Source organism: Giraffa tippelskirchi, chromosome 13 (assembly GCF_054371585.1).
Source record: "Giraffa tippelskirchi isolate mGirTip1 chromosome 13, T2T-mGirTip1v1.2.pri, whole genome shotgun sequence".
Classification (NCBI taxonomy): Eukaryota; Metazoa; Chordata; class Mammalia; order Artiodactyla; family Giraffidae; genus Giraffa; species Giraffa tippelskirchi.
The window spans coordinates 114,428,996-114,451,838 of record NC_137287.1 but is presented as its reverse complement, the minus strand read 5'-3'; the positions used below and the strand labels follow the sequence as shown (position 1 = coordinate 114,451,838).

At 46.9% G+C, this 22,843-nt stretch overlaps 1 protein-coding gene across 5 annotated transcripts; it reads right to left on the bottom strand.

Moving 5' to 3' along the window:
- Positions 1 to 3,139: 3,139 nt before the first annotated feature.
- TTPAL (alpha tocopherol transfer protein like) lies at positions 3,140 to 21,714 on the bottom strand. 5 transcript variants are annotated; one of them, XM_081557074.1, is made up of 6 exons: positions 21,608 to 21,681; positions 21,058 to 21,095; positions 16,831 to 17,290; positions 13,624 to 13,817; positions 11,835 to 11,945; positions 3,140 to 9,350 (listed from the first exon to the last, which is right to left on the bottom strand). In XM_081557074.1, exons 3-6 carry the CDS (start codon positions 17,273 to 17,275, stop codon positions 9,072 to 9,074), a joined length of 1,029 nt encoding a protein of 342 aa, XP_081413200.1. In that variant the 5' UTR covers positions 17,276 to 17,290; positions 21,058 to 21,095; positions 21,608 to 21,681; the 3' UTR covers positions 3,140 to 9,071. The 5 variants fall into 5 exon arrangements, with proteins under 5 accessions (XP_081413200.1, XP_081413196.1, XP_081413197.1 ...); XM_081557070.1 differs by lacking the exon at positions 21,058 to 21,095 and having other exon boundaries at positions 21,608 to 21,714; XM_081557071.1 differs by lacking the exon at positions 21,058 to 21,095 and having other exon boundaries at positions 13,642 to 13,817; positions 21,608 to 21,714.
- Positions 21,715 to 22,843: the final 1,129 nt, after the last annotated feature.

Below are 22,843 nucleotides of genomic sequence, written 5' to 3'. Positions count from 1 at the left end.
ATACACTGCTGCTAAGTCGCTTCAGTCGTGTCCAACTCTGTGCGACCCCATAGACGGTAGTCCACCAGGCTCCCTTGTCCCTGGGATTCTCCAGGCAAGAATACTGGAGTGGGTTGCCATTTCCTTCTCCAGTGTATGAAAGGGAAAAGTGAAAGTGAAGTCGCTCAGTCGTCTCCGACTCTAAGCGACCCCGTGGACTGTAGCCTACCAGGCTCCTCCGTGCATGGGATTTTCCAGGCAAGAGTACTGGAGTGAGGTGCCACTGCCTTCTCCATGGTTATACACTAAGAGCAAGTTAAAGCTGGCCTGTTGCTAGGACACCCAGTAGTGTACTCAAGACTCAAGTGAATTGTACATGTTGAATGCTGAATTATACACATGCATTAAAAAAAATCAGTATTTTCAGTAAGCTCAGGATTCCACTGTAAAGCAAGGGGGTATTTTGAATCCTCAGACCTCATGGTGTCATCCCATTCTAGAAGAGTGCCCTGGTATCTCATCGCCATGAAGCAGGCCTGTCTGTCCCCCACTATTGCTGATTGGGGGCCCTGGCTCTGAGGTCAGCTGTGTGCCCTAGGAATTCATTAAAGGCAACAGTGTGGCTGCCACCCCTGCATGCTTAGAGCTGGGAGAAAGCTTGTCGGCCCTTCTCAGATTTCCCTTTCTAGGTTGCTCTTGCTAGGCATTCTGTTGGATGGGAAGTAAAACTCTTGATGATCAAAGATCTCCCAAAGAATGGCCATGGACCTGGTTTTCCGTGCTTTTGATGTTCTGGACCAAACCATAACTCAGACCTAATTTAAACCCGACAACTTTTGTGTTCACTCCAAGTCTCTGCTTGATGATATTTTTCTTTTTACCTATTGAGGCTAAAGTGACTATTCAGTACTATGTGGCATGCGTTTGATCTCTGTGGAAGGATGGCAGGTGCCAGGCTTGTGCTTACCAACAGGAGCTGCTGTTCGTCCCTTTACACTTTGTGTCCGTCTATCCATCCTGTTACAGCCCAACTCGGGCCACTCGGTCAGTGGTCTCCTCACTCCTGCTGGGTGACTTAAGTCACATGGTGCCTGTATCCTCAGGGGAAGAAAAATAAGAGCTGCCCCAAAATAGCAACATGTACCAAGCAAGGAACGGATATTATCCACAGCCCTGTAAAGTGGTGATGATTCTCCCCTTTTGTAGATCAAACCGAGGTGTAAAGAGGTTAGTGTCCTGCCCACAGACACTTTAGTAAGAAGCAAAGCAGAGAAACAAATGCAGGGCTGGTTTAGATCCCAGTTTCCCTTGGCCTGTAAGGATGTAGGAGACAAGATAAACTATACAGACTGCTTCATGTAGGGGGACCAGGCCAGCTGGCTCTCTACCCATTACTAATGAAGGAAAATTAGCTCCCTGAAGGCAGTAACTGCTGTCCTAGGGTCAGTGTATTCCAAGAGGGTTGGTAACTTATAAGAAAGCAACATTTAGTTTAAAGTTTCTTTTTTTTTCCAGAAAAGTAGTGCCCTTAAAGGAATTTATTATCAGCTTTTTAAAAAATATATATATATATTTTTATTAATATGGCTGGGCTGGGTCTTAGTTGCAGCATGTGAGCTCTTAGTTGCAGCATGTAGGATCTAGTTCCCTGACAGGGATCGAACCCCAGGCCCCCTGCATTGAGAGTGCAGAGTCTTAGCCACTGGACCACAAGGGAGGTCCCCATCCGTACTCAGCAGCTTTAAATGCAATAACATGAAACATTCGGTGCCATTTATTATATAGAAGTGCTGAACAAGTACTGTGAGGCGTGGGCACTGGAGAAAACTAAGAGGTATTTTAGAAGAGAAACCAGAAAGAGCTGACTCATGGAAATAACTCCTATGGCTTCTAAATAGCTAAGTTGATCCTTTTAACACTGTTACGGAGGTAAAAAGAATTGGAGCCATTAGCTCTGTCTTTCCAGACGTGAGAAACAGACTAAGTTGCTTTGAGAATGCTGACCTGAAGAGCTGGTATGCTGCAATGTTAAAGTACTTACTGTTGCATCATCAAAAGCCAGCAGTAACGTATGGGTATTCCGAGGGTTTCTCAACTGGCCCATCCACCAACACGCCAGCCCCGCCACAGACGCCACAGACGGGGACTTCGCTCCTGTCTCCTCTGGGGAGATGAACCAGAGGGCTGAGAGACGGCCATGAGCTTGGAGAAACAGCTGAGCAGCAGGGGACCAGAGCTGAGCAGGCCACACCCAAGTCACCCCTCAAGGAGTTTGCGTTCACTTGTAGGTGCTTCCAGAATAAAATGTTGTTACAATTTGGGTCTCAAGAGATTAAGAACTGCTTTCTATTCTCCAGGAAGCCAGAAAACAAGACACTTTTTACACTGACGCCTTCTGACTCTATAAATACCTCCCTTCTTTCTATGGTCTGTCTGGGGGCTGACTCCAGCTGTCAGGAGGAGATTGTGGGCTCCAGTCAGAATGCCTGGCCTTGAATCCCTGTGCTACTTAACTGTTAATAGCTGTGTGTCCTTGGACAAGCTGCCTTTCTGTACCTTACTTCTCCCACAGGGGCAGTAATACTGTTTCATTAAGGGTGCTTGAAGATTAAATAACATTTTGTACGTGAAGCGCTTAACAAGATGGATGCACAGCCCACAAGGGCACTCGGGGACTGTTAGCTATTGGGGTTCAAGGCCAGTCTGGGAGGTATACCTGGGCCTCGCGAGTGGCCCTCTCTCTCACTGTGGACATCTTGCTCCACTTCCTTTCTTCACACTGGTGTCCTCTCACCGCACCTGACCTTCGGAGGCAGCCCGCCCGCTGCCTAGAGAATGCACATGCTGCCACAGCGCCCCCTTCTGGCCTCAGCAGGTGAGAGGCTCTCCCCAGGCCCCCGTGTGGGAGAGTGAAAGGCACTCGGTGGTGTCTGACTCTTTGCGACGCCATGGACTATACAGCCCACGGAATTCTCCAGGCCAGAATCCTGGGGTGGGTTGCCTTTCCCTTCTCCCGGGGATCTTCCCGACCCAGGGATTGAACCCACGTCTCCCACGTTGCAGGCGGATTCTTTACCAGCTGGAAGCCCTGGCCATGAAAAATAAAACACTTAGAACCTTTACCCAAACTGCCATAGTCACGAAAGAACTCCACACACACTCAGCCTTACAGAGATCTTTTATTATTTAAGACCCAGTCATGCATACTAAAATTACATGTTTTCACCATTTTGACTTAGAAAATGCACTAGAAAAATAAACTTTTGGTCAAAACAAACACTGAAGTAGATGAATCCACCACCACGTGTCCCTATACTTGAAGCCAAACTGAATTTCAGTTTGAAGTGAGGAAGGCAACCAGTGGCCAAAATGATGCCCCAGTCTGGTCACAATTAGTCCCTCTCTAACCCCTTCAGAATCATTGTCAGAGGCTCTTGGCCCCAGAGAAGTTTCAAGTATTTTACTTGTAACAGGTTCCCACTTGATATGCCAAGAAGTCGAGGCATATCCACAAGAATCCCAGTGGATGGCAGCTACTTAACTGCCCAACTAAACATGGTGTCCAGTGAGATGAGGACAAGTGGCTAATTGGAAAAGAGCAGAACGGTCACTAGCAAGGCCATTCACAAATCACCCTGGGCCTTTGCATGGAGCAAGTGCTATGAAGGAAGAATATCTGACTCTGACATTATTTATTACTTGTATTTCAAGCCATTTCTGCGTTAGGAGAGCAGAAAGGAATTTATTCGAGATTTACGAAACTCACAGATCTCAATACTGAAAAGTGTGACTAGAACTGACATCTTCCTGAACAGTTGCTATGTTTTCTGTTTGCGATCTCCACGCTTTTCACGCCACAGGACAGCCATACATCATTAGCTTAGCGGACATTTTACTTCCTAAATTAAAGAAGTGGTTTCAAAGGAAAACCTTAAAATGAGGTATTATGATAATGCCACAACAGTAGCATAGCTTTTGGCTACCCAAATGAAAAAGCGACCCCATAACTGATCTGAGAATCAGATGGCATTTAAAGTAACTGCCCACCCACGGAGATTTCTGAAAGGCTCAACATCTCACAGGAATTCAGGGAAAATATCTATTACCCTGACTCTCTTTCTGGCAAAAATGTAGTATCTTGTGAACTGAAGTGTTTGTAAAGCTCTAAGGACAGGCTCCTAACATTGAGCAATGTCAGGTTTGTGACATTGTACAGAAGGCAGTGATCAAGACCATCCCCAAGAAAAAGAAATGCAAAAAGGGAAAATGTCTGAGGAGGCCTTACAAACAGCTGAGAAAAGAGAAGCTAAAGGCAAAGGAGAAAAGGAAAGATACACCCATTTGAATGCAGAGTTCCAAAGAACAGCAAGGAGAGCCAAGAAAGCCTTCCTCAGTGATCAGTGCAAAGAAATAGGGGAAAACAATAGAATGGGAAAGACTAGCGATCTCGTCAAGAAAATTAGAGATAACAAGGGAATATTTCATGCAAAGATGAGCACAATAAAGGATAGAAATGGTATGGACCTAACAGAAGCAGAAGATATTAAGAAGAGGTGGCAACAATACACAGAAGAACTATACAAAAAAAGATCTTCATGAGCCAGATAACCACGATGGTGTGATCACTCACCTAGAGCCAGACATCCTGGAATGTGAAGTCAAGTGGGCCTTAGGAAGCATCACTACGAACAAAGCTAGTGGAGGTGATGGAATTCCAGTAAAGCTAGTTCAAATCCTAAAAGATGATGCTGTGAAAGTGCTGCACTCAATATGCCAGCACATTTGGAAAACTCAGCAGTGGCCACAGGACTGGAAAAGGTCAGTTTTCATTCCAATCCCAAAGAAAGGCAATGCCAAAGAATGTTTAAACTACCGCACAATTGCACTCATCTCTCACGTTAGCAAAGTAATGCTCAAAATTCGCCAAGCCAGGCTTCAAAGTATGTGAACCATGAACTTCCAGATGTTCAAACTGGATTTAGAAAAGGCAGAGGAACCCGAGATCCAAGTTGCCAACATCCATTGGATCATCAAAAAAGCAAGAGAGTTCCAGAAAAACATCTACTTCTGCTTTATTGACTATGCCAAAGCATTTGACTGTGTGGACCACAACAAACTGGAAAATTCTGAAAGAGATGGGAATACCAGATCACCTTACCTGCCTCCTGAAAAATCTGTATGTAGGTCAAGAAGCAACAGTTAGAACTGAACATGGAACAACAGACTGGTTCCAAATCAGGAAAGGAGTACATCAAGGCTGTATACTGTCACCCTGCTTATTTAACTTATATGCAGAGTATATCATGTGAAATGCTGGGCTGGATGAAACACAAGCTGGAATCAAGATTGCTGGGAGAAATATCAATAGCCTCAGATACGCAGATGACACCACCCTTATGGCAGAAAGCGAAAAAAACTAAAGAGCCTCTTGATGAAAGTGAAAGAGGAGAGTGAAAAGTTGGCATAAAATTCAACATTCAAAAAACTAAGATCATGGCATCCAGTCCCATCACTTCGTGGCAAACAGATGGGGAAACAATGTAAACAGTGAGACTTTATTTGGGCTCCAAAATCACTGCAGATGGGGATTGCAGCCATGAATTAAAAGACACCTGCTCCTTGGAAGAAAAGCTATGACCAACCTAGACAGCATATTAAAAAGCAGAGACATTACTCTGCCAACAAAGGTCCGTCTAGTCAAAGCTATGGTTTTTCCATATGTATGGATGTGAGAGTTGGACTATAAAGAAAGCTGAGCGCAAAAGGATTGATGCTTTTGTTTTTGTGGTGTTGGAGAAGACTCTTGAGAGTCCCTTGGACTGCAAGGAGATCAAACCAGCCAATCATAAAGGAAATCAGGCCTGAATATTCATTGGAAGGACTGATGCTGAAGTTGAAACTCCAATACTTTGGCCACCTGATGCGAAGAACTGACTCCTTGGAAAAGACCCTGATGCTGGGAAAGATTGAAGGCGGGAGGAGAAGGGGACGACAGAGGATGAGATGGTTGGATGGCATCACTGACTCAATGGACATGAGTTTGAGCAAGCTCCAGGAGTTGGTGAAGGACAGGGAAGCCTGGCATGCTGCAGTCCATGGGGTTGCAAACAGTCGGAGACGACTGAGTGACTGAACTGACTGAAGGACAGGCTGCTCCTTGTGAAAGCAGGATGAAGTACTAGGGAGCTGAGGCCACGTTTGCCGACAGAAAATAGGAAACTCAAGAGGGGAAGCCAGGGTTGTTGCACTTTTGGCTGTTTCTGTAGATTACTCCCAGCCTCTGGCCATGAAAGAACAGAGTTCCAGGAAGAAGCACAGTTTTCCAGAATTCTGTATAGAAGAGGAGGAAGAACTCCCCCACCCTATTCCCCAAGCTTACACTCATTTGGAAGCGTTAGGCGTCAGTTCACTCAGACCTAAACTGCCTAAAGAGTCATTCAGATGGCTGGGGTCGGGGGTGGGCAGGGGAGAACAAATCCTCTGATGCCAGGAACAGAGGGTTCAGGGCTCCCAAGTGTAGACTTCCTTTATCACAGGACGATTCAGGGATGTTCAGCAGCTGACCAAGGCCACATAGCAAAGTAAAGCTGGAACTTGGGTCTCCTGGTTTACTATTTCTTTCCCTTGCCTACAGCAGGAAACATTCATTTTCAGGTGTCTGAAATGAGTCAGAACTTTTCCCTTAAGGAAAACACTCAGTTCTCCTGGTGTTCAGTTACTTGCTCTGTCACTGTGCCCCCCCTGCTGAGTGAAACTCCCGGGGTGCCCCTGTGGTCATTCCCCTGCCCTGCTGAGGCAGCCATAGAGAGAAGCCAGGCAGAGACGGCCATGTTTTCCACCCAGGGAGGTCCCGCTTTCACAGCTCGGACCAAGCCTCCTGAGGTGTCAAAAGCACTTGCTCTCCCTGCAGCCAACAGAAAACACAGCAGCTCCAGCAGCTCCAGAAGGTAGACCACCCTTGGCTCTGACTTCTTTCAGAAGCTGAATAAAACAGCTTCTTGATCTAACTGGGAAGGTCTGGGAAACGGGCAACACCCTTCCTGGTCTTTGAGAAATTTCTGGAGGTGCGTTTGGCCATCCCCACGTTGAGACACACAGACAAAGGCAACTGGCCAGGAATGCAATGCACAGTTCAAACCTTGGAAACTTGGTGGGGCTGAATGATTCACGTCCAACTTTTCTGTTTTGTTTTTTAATCTCTGTCCTGTTTGGTACCTAAGAAAACCTCTGACCAATTCTCCCAGGCAGCTGGGTTCTGAACTCACTACTATAGCCATCCCACTTGTCCCATTTAGACCTTGCCAGGAATGGCGGTCATGCCATCATGCCATCATTGTCATGGCATTGTCTAGATGGGACTAGAGGCAGCCAGGGGTGTGTATTTTGACACCTCCCATCCAGCCAGGTCCTTAGAGCATCCAAGGTTAGTATCTATGGTGAAAACAGTTCTTCCTAGAATTGGCACTAATGAGGTAAGTCATTTCCACAAACAACTTCTCCAGACATTTTAAAAAGTGCTAGAGAGAGAAATAGCTTATGAGCAACTGATTGGCCTTTACATTTCAGAGGACTGTTCTAGTCCTAACTGAGTCATCCAGTTTGCCTGCTGCTGTTCTAACAAGTGCACAGAGAAGGTAACACACACAATGTGTGGTACTTGTCACTTTTTACCACCACAATTTGCATGGAATGAATGAAAGGAAATAGGTCAAAAGCCATCAGATGAACCACCTAATTTGATGCTTGGGCTAAGGCTAAGTTCTTGACAGGAAGGGTCTAAAGTGCTAAAATGCAGAACTAACATTCAGTCTGGCTGGACACGAGAGATAGAAACTCGAGTGGGTTGGGGTGGGGGTGTCCCAGAATAGCTTGCCCTTATTTCCAGAGGCCAAATTTTAAGAATGCCAATTAATTTAACTTTTTACCATCGCCAAGTTTAAAATATAAGCCAGAGTCTCAGCGATGGAAGGAATTCATCCAAGACCACGGGCATCTCACCTTCACAAAGGCCATCATTTTTCAAGTTTAACCTTCCCCATGAAAGGAAATGAGTATTGCTGAATCCACTCATTTTTTTAAAGGCAGGGCCAAAACAATCACGCATCCCTCTTGGGAAGGCCCATGCATACCACAAAAATACAGAATCCAACCACTGGTATCTAGAGACTGCTCTTTCTAGGCAGAAAACCAATGTCTAACATTCAATAAATAACCAAATCGCAGAGCCCTGTTAGTAGCTGAAATGGCCCTCAGCATCACTTCATTCAGTCTCATTTTACAGGTGAGAAGGCTGGAGGCCCACAGAGGCTTGTGTGTCCTGTCCACAGAAACACATCTAAGGCTGGGGCGCAGGTCTCATAATTTGTAGGCCATACTTCTCTTAGCTACATAGGACTGGCATCCAGGCTCCTTGGTTGAGTAAAATCTCGTGCTTCTAGGATCATGTATGATTCTTTTGAGAACCAGGACTAAGGCTTTATGGGTTCGGGAAAACTTTAAGGTTCTATTGCAAGAGTCAACCCATGAATCCCGGAGGTACATAAGGTCCCTGGTTCCCGAGTTTGATCAGGAGGTGCTGCTTCTGTCCTCTTGCATGATTCACTAAAGGTGCTTTCCAGACCCAGTGATGGACCTCAGACTTTCAAGATGAGCGACAGAGCTCTGTAGTCTGTCTTTCAAGACAATCACATCATCTCACATGTGGCCACCTGGCAGGCTCGGCCAAACCGTCTCACAGGAGTGCGCTGCCTGGCCAATCAGGGTTTTCTCCTGAAATGTGGGATCCAAGTGACATTGGTCCTGATTTTTCTTGCTTTGAGCTCTGTAAGAACCAGATACGGCTTCCACATTCATGGTTGCACACTGGGATTCCAAATGTTTCGGAATTGCTGGGGGACTTTCACCCATGTCTTCCACTGAGTCACTCAAGCCACCCAAGCCTCGCCCTGTGGCTCAGAGCGCTCCAGGCTTTTCTTCCACGCTGCAGTTCTGTTCCAAGGAGCAAGACAATCCCTGGCACCTGGAATCCTCCTTGGGCCTCTCCGAAGAAAGAAGGAAAGGTTGTAAAGATGGGGACATTCGCGGGGGGCTGGCTAGTAGCAGGAGTACAGCTGCGATTTCACGGCCCGCATGGAGTCATCACAGGGCGCTTCTGAGCTCAGCCCCTCGGGCGGCAGGGCCTGGCCCAGGATGCTGTCACAGGGAGGGCCAGGCTGGCAGAACTCCCTCACGAAGTCCTCCTCCGAGGCCAGCAGCACCGCGTTCCAGGCGGTGATGTCCAGCTCTCCAGCCGTGCCCCCGTATTCCCTGGGGAGGATGTTCCTTGGAAGGTTTGTGTGGAGAGAGTTCAGGTCAGATCCATGAAGGAAAAACTACAGAGAATGAAAGGAAAGCACACAAGTCCTTGGGTTAATCAGTAACCTTTACTGGAAGGTGCTCAAACACACATCTGTTGAATGAATAAAGGAACGGTTGATGCCAACTCTACTCTTCCAGTGCCGTGAAAAGCTTGACGATCCTTCATCCTCTTTTCCTCACACCCTGTATCCTGTTAGCTGGTCCTTCAAAATACCTCCAGAATTCTGGCACTTCCATGCTACCTTAGTGGGACCAGGTCACCATCCCTTCTTACTTGGATTCTCAGAGCATCTTCCTCCGCTCTGTGCTTACACCCTTGTCCCACCACAATCTAAGCACTCTCCAACGTAAGTCAGATCAAGTCACTCCTCTAAAACGTGTGGACTTCCAGTGCACCCATCTCACGGAGACTAGACGCCAGAGTCCACACGATGGCCCACACGGTCTGGCCCGTTACTCCTCTGCCTCCCGCTCCTCCCACGCCCCCCTGCTGCTCCTCCAGGCCTGCTTCCCCCACCCCCTGCCCCGCTCAGATTCCCCCAGATCCCTGTAAGGCTCACTCCCTCATTGCATTCACGTCTTCGCTCAAACGCCAGCTTCTCAATGACACCACCTCTGACTATCCCATGGAATACTACCACTCCTTTCCTTCTTCCAGAACCTGCTGTCTCCTTCCTCTACTTTATTTTTCTCCATAGCATTAGCACATTCTCATCCTAGATGGCAGACATAACTGTCTATCTCTCTAGAATGTAAGCTTCTTGGGGGCGGAGATTTTGGTCTGTTGTTCATTAAGAACATACCTACACAAAGCTGATCAAAAAATATTTTTGAGTCAATGAATTAACATATGATGGACCAAGTGAACAGATTATTGAACACCAGTAAGGTCATTACATAGATGTAAAAGACCTTGTCCAAAGACTGCTTTGGTACAAGCAGGTTCCAAACAGAAGCTCCAGGCAGCAACATGGGTTCAAACCCAGGGTGGGAGGTCACACTGAGAGGTCTTCAATCCTAACTGTGCATCAGAATCACCTGAAGAAATTTTAAAAGCACAGGTCCCTGGGCTCTACCCCTGAACCGATGAGTTAAAATCTTTGGGGAAAGGGCCTGGGAATCCAGATTTCAAGTTCCCCCCTCACAAATGAGATTCTACATTTCATCTTTGAAAGAGAACAAAATTGAAGAGCATGTGAGTGACCATAATCATTTTCCTAGGCCTAAGAAAGGAGAAAAACACCACCCATCACATTTCAGTCATGGTCCTTGGAAAGTTTAAAAGATCACTGGCTCTTCAGGGTCAGAGGAAGATTGTCTTTTTTTTTTGGCTGCACCTTAAGGCTTGCAGAATCTTAGCTCCCCAACCAGGGATCGAAGCAGGTCCCCTGGAGTGAAAGCTCACAGTCCTAATTCCTGGACCACCAGGGAAGTCCCAAGACTGTCTTTTTAAAGTGTCATTTATCCTTTCTAACATAAAAATTAAAACTATAAACTCACAGATCTCATAAACCTTGAATTGCACCACAAACTTCACACAGTAAGACAACAAATTAAGTAAATGGAAAGGCTTAAACAACAATTTAAGCTACAGGGACTTCCCTATAGCTTGGATGGTGAAGAATTTGCCTGCAATGCAAGAGACCTGGGTTCAATCCCTGGGTCAGGAAGATCCCCTGGAGAAGGCAATGGCTACCCACGCTAGTATTCTTGGGTGGAGAATCCCATGGACAGAGGAACCTGGCGGGCTACAGTCCACAGGGTCGCAAAGAGTCAGACACAACTAAGCCACTAGCACACAAACAACAATTTTAAAGCACAAGGAGCTGCAGTAAGAAATCGCCAGGATTCTTTTTAATTACCAACCCAATGACCACCCTTTGCCATGTCCTCATACATAAAATACGATGTTGGTTCACAACACCCAGGCCAGGATATTAAAAAGCCTAAATGATCACAGAGCAGAGATGCTCCTACAAAAACAACCCTGGGACTGCTCTCTCTACAGTCAAGTATTATCTTCCCATTAATTTCATCTTCCCCTCACAGAAAAGATTGTTCATTTATTTTATCTGAAACCCTGTACTTTCCAACTTAGTAGTCCCAGGCAAGAATAATAAACTGGACTTCTCCGGTGGTCTAGTGGTTAAGAATCTGCCGGTCAATGCAGAGGCCACGGGTTCGATCCCTGATCTGGGAAGATCCCACGTGCTGTGGAGCAACTAAGTGTTCCCCAACTATGGAACCAGCACTCTAGAGCTCACAAGGCACAATTACTGAGCCCATGCATGTAAAGCCCGTGCTCTGCAACAAGAGAAGCCACTGCAATGAGAAGACCATGCACAGTAATGAAGACCCAGTGAAACAAAAAATAATAAATCTTTAAAAAAAAAGAATAATAAGCAAGTTCATAGTTGTCGCAATAAATTTAGAGATGTCACAGAAAAGGAAGCATAAAAAAATTAAAGTATCTTTAAGTTGATAGGATCATCACTTACTCTGTTTGCTATCTTCTCCTTCAGAAACGGTTTTATGATGGCAAAAATACCTTTAAATATTCGAGGTTCATTCACTACATGGACTGCTTTTATCCGAATGGGGAAACCGTCCTGTGGGGGAAGGGAAGGGAATGTTAGAATCCCGATGTTAGAATCTGAAAACTGTCAGTTACCACAGCCTGCCTTCCCCATTTTTAGCCCCAACATCAGTCTGGTCTGATTCTCCCAGTCTCTTCAAAGACAGCCCAAGTCAGAGCTAGACAGGAAGACGGGTCTCAGGCAAAGAGTCTGTCTAAGGACTCAGAACTGGCTTAGGAATGGGTTAGACAAGCAGGTGGAGAGCTGCCCTTCTTAGGGCAAAAAAGCAGTTTGAGCCTGTGTAGATGGATCTAACAAATATCAGGCCTTCTAGATCAGTGTTACCCAAAGTGTATTTCTCAGGATGTTACTAGCCTGTGATGCAAAAAGGGTTCTGTGGTAAGCAACTGAGTTTGAGAAATAATAAACTAAATACAGTCAAACAGGTTTCCTTAATTGCGGGACCAGTGAGGCTTTCAGTATGCAAATGTTTATGCTGAAATTCACAAGAAAGGGGTATGTTATGCTGTATTGCCCAAACACACTTAACCCTGGAACATTTTTTGTCCCTCAGACCATCTTACAGGACTAGAGAACCACTGATTGTATGCATTATCCTGACACTTGAATCTGGACAATATTTGGCCGAAGCAAAGAAGAGTGGAAGCTAAGGGAAGCCCAAGTATTACCTCCACGCCAGAATTCACATTTCTGATAATGACTGGAAGTGATATTTAAATGTTTAAATAATCAGCCTGGTGTGCAGGTGAGGCTCAAACACTGTGGAATTTGATGGGGGAGAACCGTGGGATCACTAGTGCCCCACAGCTCACAGGAGACAGCACCCCATCGACTGGGTCTGATGAACGAGGGTCCAGGCCTCCAGACTACATCCTGAAGGTTTCCTCTTCTATCAACAAGGAAAGATAATTCTTACCTTGTCTATCTCAGAGGATTCCCTGAAGGATTGAATGGCTTACCATGACTGTAAGTGTGCTTTGCAGCAACAATGATATATTGGACAGCACAGGGAATTATAGCCATTATTTTGTAATAACTTTTAATGGAGTATAATCTATAAAAATACTGAATCATTCTGCTGTACACCTTAAACTAACATAATACTGTAAATCAACTATATACTTCAATTAAAAAAACAAGCACTTTGTATGTGCAAACCATTTCACACACTGCAGATGCATGAGGAACTTTACGGTTCCCAGAGACTTGTGTTCTGAAATGCAGAACATGAGGTGTGAAAAGCATCTGACCAAAACAGCCCAGCAGGGCTCCCTGTGCCCAGGTTCTACAGAAAAAAGGAGAGGCTCCATCACCTGAGCAGAAACTTCTCAGTTTCATTTGTCGAGAATTTCTCTGTCTTCTGGGCCAAAAAAAAAAAACCCAAACAAAAAAGCAGAAAGTATTTCTCTGGTTTTTGGGCTCTTGTCCTAAAGTTGATTTTTCCCAGTAACTACTGGAGACCTTGATGAGAACGAGTGGTGAACTGGACTTTTACATTTCTTCCCTTTTACATTTTACTTTTCACTTTACATTTTAGTTTTTACATTTTACTTTTACATTTGTATTGTCCTGATTGTGGGGAGGCGTGGGCGGTGGGGTTTGTGTATTAGGTGGAATTGGTGGTAAATAGACAGGGCCCTGGGGAAGACAAACAGCCACAGGACAGGCACATGACACATAGGAGCCATACCTGAAGGATGCCAATCACCTTTTTGGCTATAAAAGGGCCAAAATGAGATGCCTTTGATAAGCTCACTCCTTTGTAGTCTGCAAGAATTACAATTCCATTCACCTGGGTTTCTTCAGACTGAATGAGTTTCTCCAATGTCAGGTATATGGCCCGGATGTTTTCTGTAATTGGATAGCTGCTTGGAATCCACCTGTCTAAGGTTGTAAAAGATGGACAGTATGTTACACAAATGACTACAAACACGTAATCAGACAGGCTAGGATTTATCTCCTTCCTAAACCGTTGCTTAAAAATGGAAAAGAATTCTACTGGCATGACTCTTTAGATCTTTAGTGGGAGCTGATGCTTCTTGACTCCAAACATAGCAGCACATTCTGAAATGGAAATGCAATTGAGTGTTGAAGATGAAATCGTGAGCTCTGAAGTCAGACACACCTGGAGGTTTGAATCTCTCTAGCTGTGTGACCTTGGGCAAGTTATCTCCTCATTCTGGGCCTATGTCTCCTCCTAAGTAGAATGGGATAATAATGATTGCCTTAATGGACATGTGCGCCTTCTGCCATCACAAATGCCCTTATCTTTGTAAGACCACCCTGACCTTCCTTGGGGGAACCACTTCTTCCCATGCTAGCCATACTGAGTGTGTAAAGTGACTTCACTCCTGGGTCCAGAGTTGGGCTTGGCCAATGTGGGCATAGCATCCTCCTGGCCACAGCAAGTAATCCAAGTGAGGTCAAGCAGAAGCACAGGGACTCAATTCTGGGACCTGTAGTGGTGAGGCTGGGAGCCTGAGACCCAGAGACCCATGAGGCAAGAGCTGGTCTGAGGATGAAGCCCAGACCAAGGACAGCAGAGATGGAGATGGTTTCCCAAGGGTATAGCTTGAACAAACTCCCCTTTCCAGGCTGGTTGCTCCCTTAATGCTCCCCATATGATTGAGGAGTCTTTTTCTCTTTGGGGAAAAGATGAGAATGACAACTTTTGAGTGTTAACTACTATTCTCAAGAAAATCCCACCAAGATATGTGTGTCTCTTTTTTTGGGAAGATAAAACTCCCCTGGATGGTCCCCAGTGAGATTTGTGACGTGCAAAATTTCTATCCAAAAAACCCTTTGTCCAAAAATTGTGCCAGCTTGCTGTTTGTCGTGCTGCCAATTAAACCTGCTTCTACAGACTGGCTGTCATCCTTTTCAATCACATATGTCTCAAAAGAGCTTACACAAGGGCAAACCCAACACCTTCCAGATTTATTTCACACTGAAGTGAAGTGAAAGTTGTTCAGTCATGTCCGACTCTTTGTGACCCCATGACCTACAATCCATGGAATTCTCCAGGCCAGAATACTGGAGTGGACAGTGGTTCCCTTCTCCAGGGGATCTTCCCAACCTAGGGATCGAACACAGGTCTCCCACATTGCAGGCAGATTCTTTACTAGCTGAGCCACCAGGGGAGCTAGTTGAGAACAAAATCTGTCTGCCTCCTGCTAAAATGAGTTGGTGGGGAGGTGTTCAAATCTGCTCCAGACATATGGGGGGGGGGGATCCATCTCAGGAGTTAAGAGTTGAAACCACGCAAGCAAAGAGGCAAAACCAGTGTGGTAACATCTGACTGTTTTGAAATATTCATATGAGTTGAGTACAGAGGAGCAGCAGAAACTCCTATCGACTGGTTTCTAGGTCTCCTGGTTCCCTGCCCGCTTTACCACCTTGTTGACTGTAAAATGCGTGCATGCATGCTCTGTTGCTCAGCCGTGTCCAGTTCTTTGCCACCCCATGGACAGCAGCTTGCCAGGCTTCTCTGTTCATGGAATTTTCCAGAAAAGAATACTAGAGTGTGTTGCCGTTTCCTCCTCCAGGGGATCTTCCCAAACCAGGGGTGGAACCCGTGTCTCTTGCTTTGGCAGGCAGATTCTTTACCATTGAGCCACCTGGGAAGCCCTATTTTAATATGAACACCTTCTAATTTTGGAAAGCACCTAAAACAGCAGGTAAAACAGTTAATACTGTGCCTGGTACATAGTAAAGGCTCACGAGAATATGGCTGGTCTCCCAACAAGCTTTGGTAAATGACTAAAGGAAATGGTAACATGGGGTCTCAAGGCAGAGGGAGGCTTCCACTCCCCATCAGCTGTTCCTTCAAGAGGTATCTACACAGAAGCAGAGAGGGTGGCCAGCAGGTTCTCATGTTCCTGGCATGTTTGGGAAGAAGAACACAGCCATCTTACTTTCACATTTTTTCTCAGCTCAGCTCTGACGGAAAATGTTGAAGCAGGGGGAAGAGTAGAGAACTCTCCTAAGTGCACGATGTATTTAGGGTCAGGGAAGAAGGAGAAGAGGACAGAGAATCAGAATGCTTGAGTTCTAGGACCCCTCGGTCTCTGTGTTAACCGAAAAGTCTCGTCTCGCACTTCTCATACTTTGGCGGGGGAGGGAGCAGGGAGAAAACTACCCCCACTGAAACTACCGCATCAAGGAAATGTCAGGCGTTTCAATTACCACCATGCACTGCTGAGATGGAAAAGTGCACCTAAAGTGAAGCTTCTCGCTGACCTCACAGAGCAGAGGGGAGGGGGGGGAAGTCAGAGGAGGCAGGCGGACACTCTGATATCTGTACCTCGCCTGCTCACTAAGGAGTGACGGGGGGGGGGAGTGTCCTGGCAGCACTGCTTAGACCCGATGACCAGGGTTGCTTTCTCAGCTCACCAGATTCCCAACCCTTGAAATCTGGAATCTGCACTGAGGGAACTTAGTTGGGTGGCCAGGGAAACCTGGGAGCTGAGGGGTGTACAGAGGGATCAAAAGCCAGTCTCAGAAGTGTGAAGAAGTGCAAAGGGCAGCAGAAAACGTGGCCCAGAGGGACACACAGACTGACAGACCGTCAGAAGCAGAGACAGGGAGAACGGTGGTCTCGGCTCCTGTTGTCTTAGGAAGGATTCTGGGTCTAGCTCCCGGCGGGCGAGCACCGTGCTCCCTCAGCTCTCTGGCGCTGTGCTCCTCAAACTACATCCTCCCTTTGTCTTAAGTCAGTAGAGCAGGGTTCTGTTCTCCTGCAGTCAAAAGAGCCTTGACTAAGGCCAGGAGGGGATAAAAGGGAATAAGACAGACAGACAGACACACACACACACACACACACAGAGCGCCCTGGGCAGATGCATCCCAAACTGTACACACACCCATTCCTCCCCCGCGCCCCCACAGTGAGCGGTACCTGGGCGGAGGCAGAGGACGTGGCAGCCCCTGGGGTCGGTGCGGGGCAGCACGGTGAGGAAGCCGGAGGCCAGGACCTCCTTCAAGGCGGAAGGCCGCAGGTTGTTGAAGACTTCGGGCCAGCTTCTCCGGCAGCTGTGGTAGTTGATCAGCAGCTGGAGGGCCCGGTCGTAGTCAAACTTGCGGGCGCGGAGGAAGCGCAGCAGGAAGGCGTCCTCCAGCGAGGTGCTCAGGTTGGGGCACTCCTTGCGCACCATGTCCCGCAGGGCCTGCACGTCGCGGAGCCTCCATTCCGGCTTCTCCTGCAGCTCCTCCCTGGCTTTGGCCACCAGGTCCTCGGTCAGTGAGCACACGTAGCCGGCGGGGGCGGAAGGCGGCGGCAGCTCATTTTCCGAAAGCGAGGCCGCGGAAGGGCTGGTTCTCAGCGAGTCACTTTCTTCTGACATTAGCTCCCAGGATCCCTGCAAATCAGAAGCCCTGCGTGATGCCGAGAAAGCCCAGCACTGACATCAGTCACTCCAAACCCCTGACAGGCATGAGGGAGGGGGGCAGAGATGCTGTCGTCAAGCCAAAACCCTCAGAGCAGTGGTTCTCTGCTGGCGAAGTATCTGAACCGTAGTCCAGCCGAGCCCAGCCCCAGGGCAGCTCCAGCAAGATACACACACCCCTCATCACACACACACACACACACACACACACACACCCCTTGCTCCAGCACCCCTCATCACACACACACACACACACTTTGCTCTGGCAGGATACACACACCTCTCATCACACACACACACCTTGCTCACAGAGGTATGAACAGGTACTTGACCTTACTGGTAATTAAAGAAATGGAAACTAAAACACCTTTGAATTTCAGATTAGCAAAAATACAAAACAGGGATTCTGATGGGCTTGTTGTTTGTGGGAGAATAAATTGGCATAGCCTCTTTAGGGCAGTGTGTCAATAGTTATCAAGATTCCAAACCGCATACCCTTACAGATGTCACATGGTATCATTTACATGTGGAATCTAAAAAAAAGGGACACAGATGAACTTATTTACAAAACAGAAATAGACTCACAGAGGTAGAAAACCAACTTATGGTTACCAAAAGGGGAAAGACAGGAGAGATAAATTAGGAATTTGTGATTAAGAGATACACACTGCTATATATAAGACAGATAATCTACAAGGACTATATTCAGTATCTTATAATACCCCGTACTGGAAAAGAATCTGAAATAGATACATATGTATAATTGTATCACTCTGTTACATTATAAACCTGAAACATTATAAACTGACTATACTTCCATTAAAAAAAAAATGCTTTGGCCCAGCATTCCATTTCTATGTACTTATATGTGTGTGTAAAATATGGATGATCATTACAAGTATTAACTGTAATGGCAAAAGACTGAAAATACTTTACCTCCATCCCCTTGTTGGAGACTAGTTAAATAATATTACCATATGCACAGAATACTATTTAGTAATGAAATGCAATTAGATCTTTATGAATTGACATGTTAAGGAAAAAGAAAGCAGGTTGCAGGAAAGTATATATAAAAAAAAAGACTTGTATTTATATTTAAAAAATATATACTTGTGAATGCACCTAAAATTTTTGGAAGAAAATACAAGAAAACTGTTAACCATGGCTCCCTTTAAGGAACAGAACCAGACACTGAACATTTAAGAAGAGAAAAGGAGACTCTTCACTGTCCTCATACATTTTTCACCACACCCATGCATGACTTAGCATGGCGGCTGTGAAACTGATCAGATCTCCTGCGGGGGTGGAACATAACTGATGGGTGTTCCCAGCTGCTGTCCCTCTGGATCCACCACCCAGCAGATGTACACTTTGCAGACTATCCCCAGCCAATGACAGAGTGAAACGTAGGACTCCTCAAACAGGCAACTTTACCTTGAGGATCCTCTATCAGCCTGGCCGAATCTTGACTGCAGTCCAAGACTTCTTGCCCAAACCTGCACAGGGACCAGGCTCACATGGCTGTCTAAGCTCTCCCTGATTTCTCCAGTTCCCTCTCCCTTTTGTGTTGCCACTGTTAAATTTCCATCTGTAATCTCACCCTAGTGTCTGCTTCTTAGAAGAGCTGAACAAACACACTTATTAAATGAAAAACAAAACAACATAGCTGCCTTAGATACTCCAAGAATAAGGTCCCAGCAAGGCTGCCCAGTTCTGAAGCCCAAGCTCTTCTGTCCATGGGCTGTCACTCGTCCCCCACTCTGAGCTCAACAAGGAAGGCAGGGGTCATCTCGGGGCCTCTTCCCCACAGGCGACAGTAGCCACAGTAAGCAGGCCACCTCCTCCAAATCTTAGGTCTGCCTACTCTGTCGCTTGTGTGCTAACCTCCAGCCCTACCCAGCTTCTTTCACTTTCTCCCAAAGGTGGTTTTCCTGTCTTTGCACATCCTGTTTTCTCTGACTAGCAGGTTCTTCCTTCAGTGCCTCTGGCCAATACCAACTCACCCCATTAGACATCACTTCATGCATTCAACAGATACAGCACTTAATAGGTACCAGGCCCTTGACCAGGCACTGGGGGATATAGCAGTGAGCAAAGAAAAAATCCTGCCTTCACTGAGCTTACATTTTAATTAGGGAGACAGAATATAAGCAAAATAAATTGTATAGTCTACTAGAAGATGATAAGGGCTGTGGAGAGAAATAAAGCAGGTAAGGGGGTTGCAGGCAAGGGGGTTGCAGGCAAAGAGGTTGCAGGCAAAGGGGTTGGATGTACCTGGAGATAGGAGTTGCAGTTTTAAGTAGGGTGATCAGGGAAGTCCTCACCCTGATCAAGTGACATGTGTGCAAAGATGAAGGAGATGAGGGAGAAAGCCAGGTAGGTCTGTGGGGAGAGGAAAGTGCAAAGCCTGAGGCAGGACCATGCCTGGCTTTTTCAAGGAACAGAGAGGAGACCAGAATGGCAAGAGCCAAATGCACAAGGCGGAGAATATTAGCAGATGGATTTAGAGAGGAACTGGGGTCCCAACTGGTACTGGGCTTTGTAGGCCAGTAAGAGCTTAGTTACTCTGACTTTGGAGGGTTTTGAGTAGAATGACATGATCGGATTTAGATTTTAAAAGGATCACTGGGTTGTCTCGAGAATGTAAGAGGATGACTGTAAGACGATGAGGACAGCAGCAAACAGACTATTTCGAGGCTACTAAATAATCCAGGCCAGGGATGACCGGGTTTGAAGCAGGGAAGACGGCTCTCTCTGACTCCGGTCAGTTTCGGAGCGCCCCGCGCCCCCTGCAGGAATTCTGTGGCATAGCACTTCTCTCACTGTGGCAATTGTAGGCAATTTGTGTGCAATATCCACAACTGTCTTGTTTATCACCTTAAACACAGCACTTAACAGGGTGTCAGACACATAGTCTGCGCTGCATAAATATTTGTTGAATGAGTTTAATCTGCTTGGCAGAGGTATGCTGAGTGAGGAACAGATCAACAATCATGGTTCACAGGACACACCCTGGGCTCTGTTTTCTTGGGAGTTGCCAACAGATGCCCATAATTTCAATCCATTACTTTGCCAGAAAACGGTAACGTCCATGGACTACAGACCTAGCCTCAAAGTCCCTCTCCAGCCCCTCTCCCACCTTTCCTCCTCTCAATGCACATTAAATGTCAGTCAAAACAAACTAATGATCAAACTAATGAACACCTCATGCATTTCTGATACCTCTGTCTGGAGTTTCCTAGCCTCATTTGTTTCCAACCAGGCAATTCATCACCTTCCAGGCCTAGCTCCAACGTCACCTCCTCTATGAAGCCTTCCTTGACTTCTCCAGGGTAACTCCAGTGTTCCACAGCACTGGGTTCCTATTTCTCTTTTAGAAACTGCAGTCCAGTGTCATGTATGTTTATCCGAAACTCTTCTGAGTCAGTTTTACCCATCCATTCATTTATCAAATAATTACTGATCACCTGTGGCAGACACTATGCTTAGAAGTGCTGGGCACACAGCATGGTACAATATAATTGCTTGCTTTATGAAATTTAACTCCATGGAATGATGACGAGATAATATGTTCATGCATGTTTTACCATGTATCAAGCACTATAATAAGCACTTTACATCCATCTCTCGTTTAATCTTCACAATATTTGGTGAGAACACTAATACTGTTACTATTTTACAAAGGGGGGATCTGCCCACTAGAATGTGAATTTCATGGGAGAAGACAAATTGCCTCTCACCTCACTGCTCTCCCCAATGCCTGGACCATGACGGTGCTCTGTAAATAACAGTGGATGATGAGAGGTTAAGGGCCCAAGGGTACCCATCGCGTGAGGCAGAGCAAAGACCTGTCCAGCCCCACACTGGGCTCCACGCTGCACCTAGAGCTTCCAGTTTAATCTCCAGGGCCCTGGCGGTATCGAATACAGCGCGCGACCCTGTCAGTCTGGTGAAGGAATTGATGGGTGGGCATATAGATGGGTGCAAACACCATTTCTTAGGGGGAAGCCAGGAACCTTCCTCACTTGGAGGCTAACATTTTTCGAGCATCATCTCCCTCCTCACCCTCCCCCAAGGAGAGGTCAGGAATCCACCGTTCCTGGAGCCCCAAGAGCCCCCACGTCCCGTCGACAACCCTCCGAGGCCCCCCACTTCCGGTTGTCACCCCTTCCCCAGGGGTCCTCGTTTCCTGGGGTCTCTCTCTACGCGGGTGCCCCACTTCCGGTCATCCCTCCCTCTCAGGGGTCCCTCTCCCCGGTCCCCGGGGCACACGGGCTCGCGGGCACTCACCGGCCCGGCTACGGGGCGGAGCGCGGGTCAATCGGCGGCGGGAGCCTCGTCCAGCAGCGCGCACGAAACCGACCCGCACTCCCTGCCCAGCCGGCCCGGCCGCTCGCGCCGGAAGTGACGTACGCAGGGCGTGGGACGGCGGGGCCCCGCCCACGTGAGTGCGCATGTGCGACCTCTCCTTGCCGTACGAGCCGTCAGTCCCCACCTGGTGGCCGGAACCGCCGCGTAGGATCTTGAGCCTGGGGAGAGGCTGGCTCGAAGCACAGGTTTTGGTGGCATAGACGGGGAAGCTGAGGCCTGGAGAAGGAAGGGAAGGAGCTGCCGTTTTCCGAGAACATATTAATTATGTTACCTGGTGTCTTACACCCGTCACCTCATTAAATTCTCAGACGGAATCCTGCTATTTTATGAAAGGGAAACGCAGTCAACCGATGAAGTATAGGGCTTCAAACCTAGACCTCGGGGTTAGCATTTCAGAATTCCAGAGCTGCCGCCAGCACTGGCTGTTCCAAAGGTTAAGACTACAGTACAGGGACCGACATCTGTTTGTCTTTAGCCAAGTGACTTTGAGCGAGTCTCCATTCTTATTTAGGCCTCCTTTCCCTCATTTGTAACGTGATTCTTGTTCTGGAATCTTGATTCAGTAGTTATTGGCTTCCTGCTTTGGTGTTCATGAAGTCTGTTTCAGAAAGTGGTAACCTCAAAAAGGCTTTACTAGCCTCTGACCCCAGTCCATTAAAATCCTCACCTCCCCGCCCATATATTTTGTACAGTTTTTGAGACAATATCCTAGGTCCCTCTTTCAAGCAGAATAACACTAATGTCTTGGTAAAGACAGTGAAACACTTTTTGGAGAGAAATTGTGTGGTCCAGGAGCACTCAAGAGCCCAAAGCAGTATCCAGGAGATGGCCTTAAACAATCTAGCCCCTTTCTTACCCTTGGAGCAAGAGGAATCCCAGGGAGATGGGAACTGATCTAGGTGGGCCAGAAGAACACAGAAGTTTCTGCTAGATGTTAAGTGGGCTGAGGGTGGGGCACAAGGATCTTGGGAGTTAGGAGTTTTCATTCCTACTCTTTGGAGAAGGAAATGGCAACCCACTCCAGTACTCTTGCTTGGAAAATTTCATGAATGGAGGAGCCTGGTAGGTTACAGTCCATGGGGTCACAAAGAGTTGGACAGGAGTGAGCGACTTCACTTTCTTTCTTTCTATAGTTCCTTTTGGAGAAGGAAATGA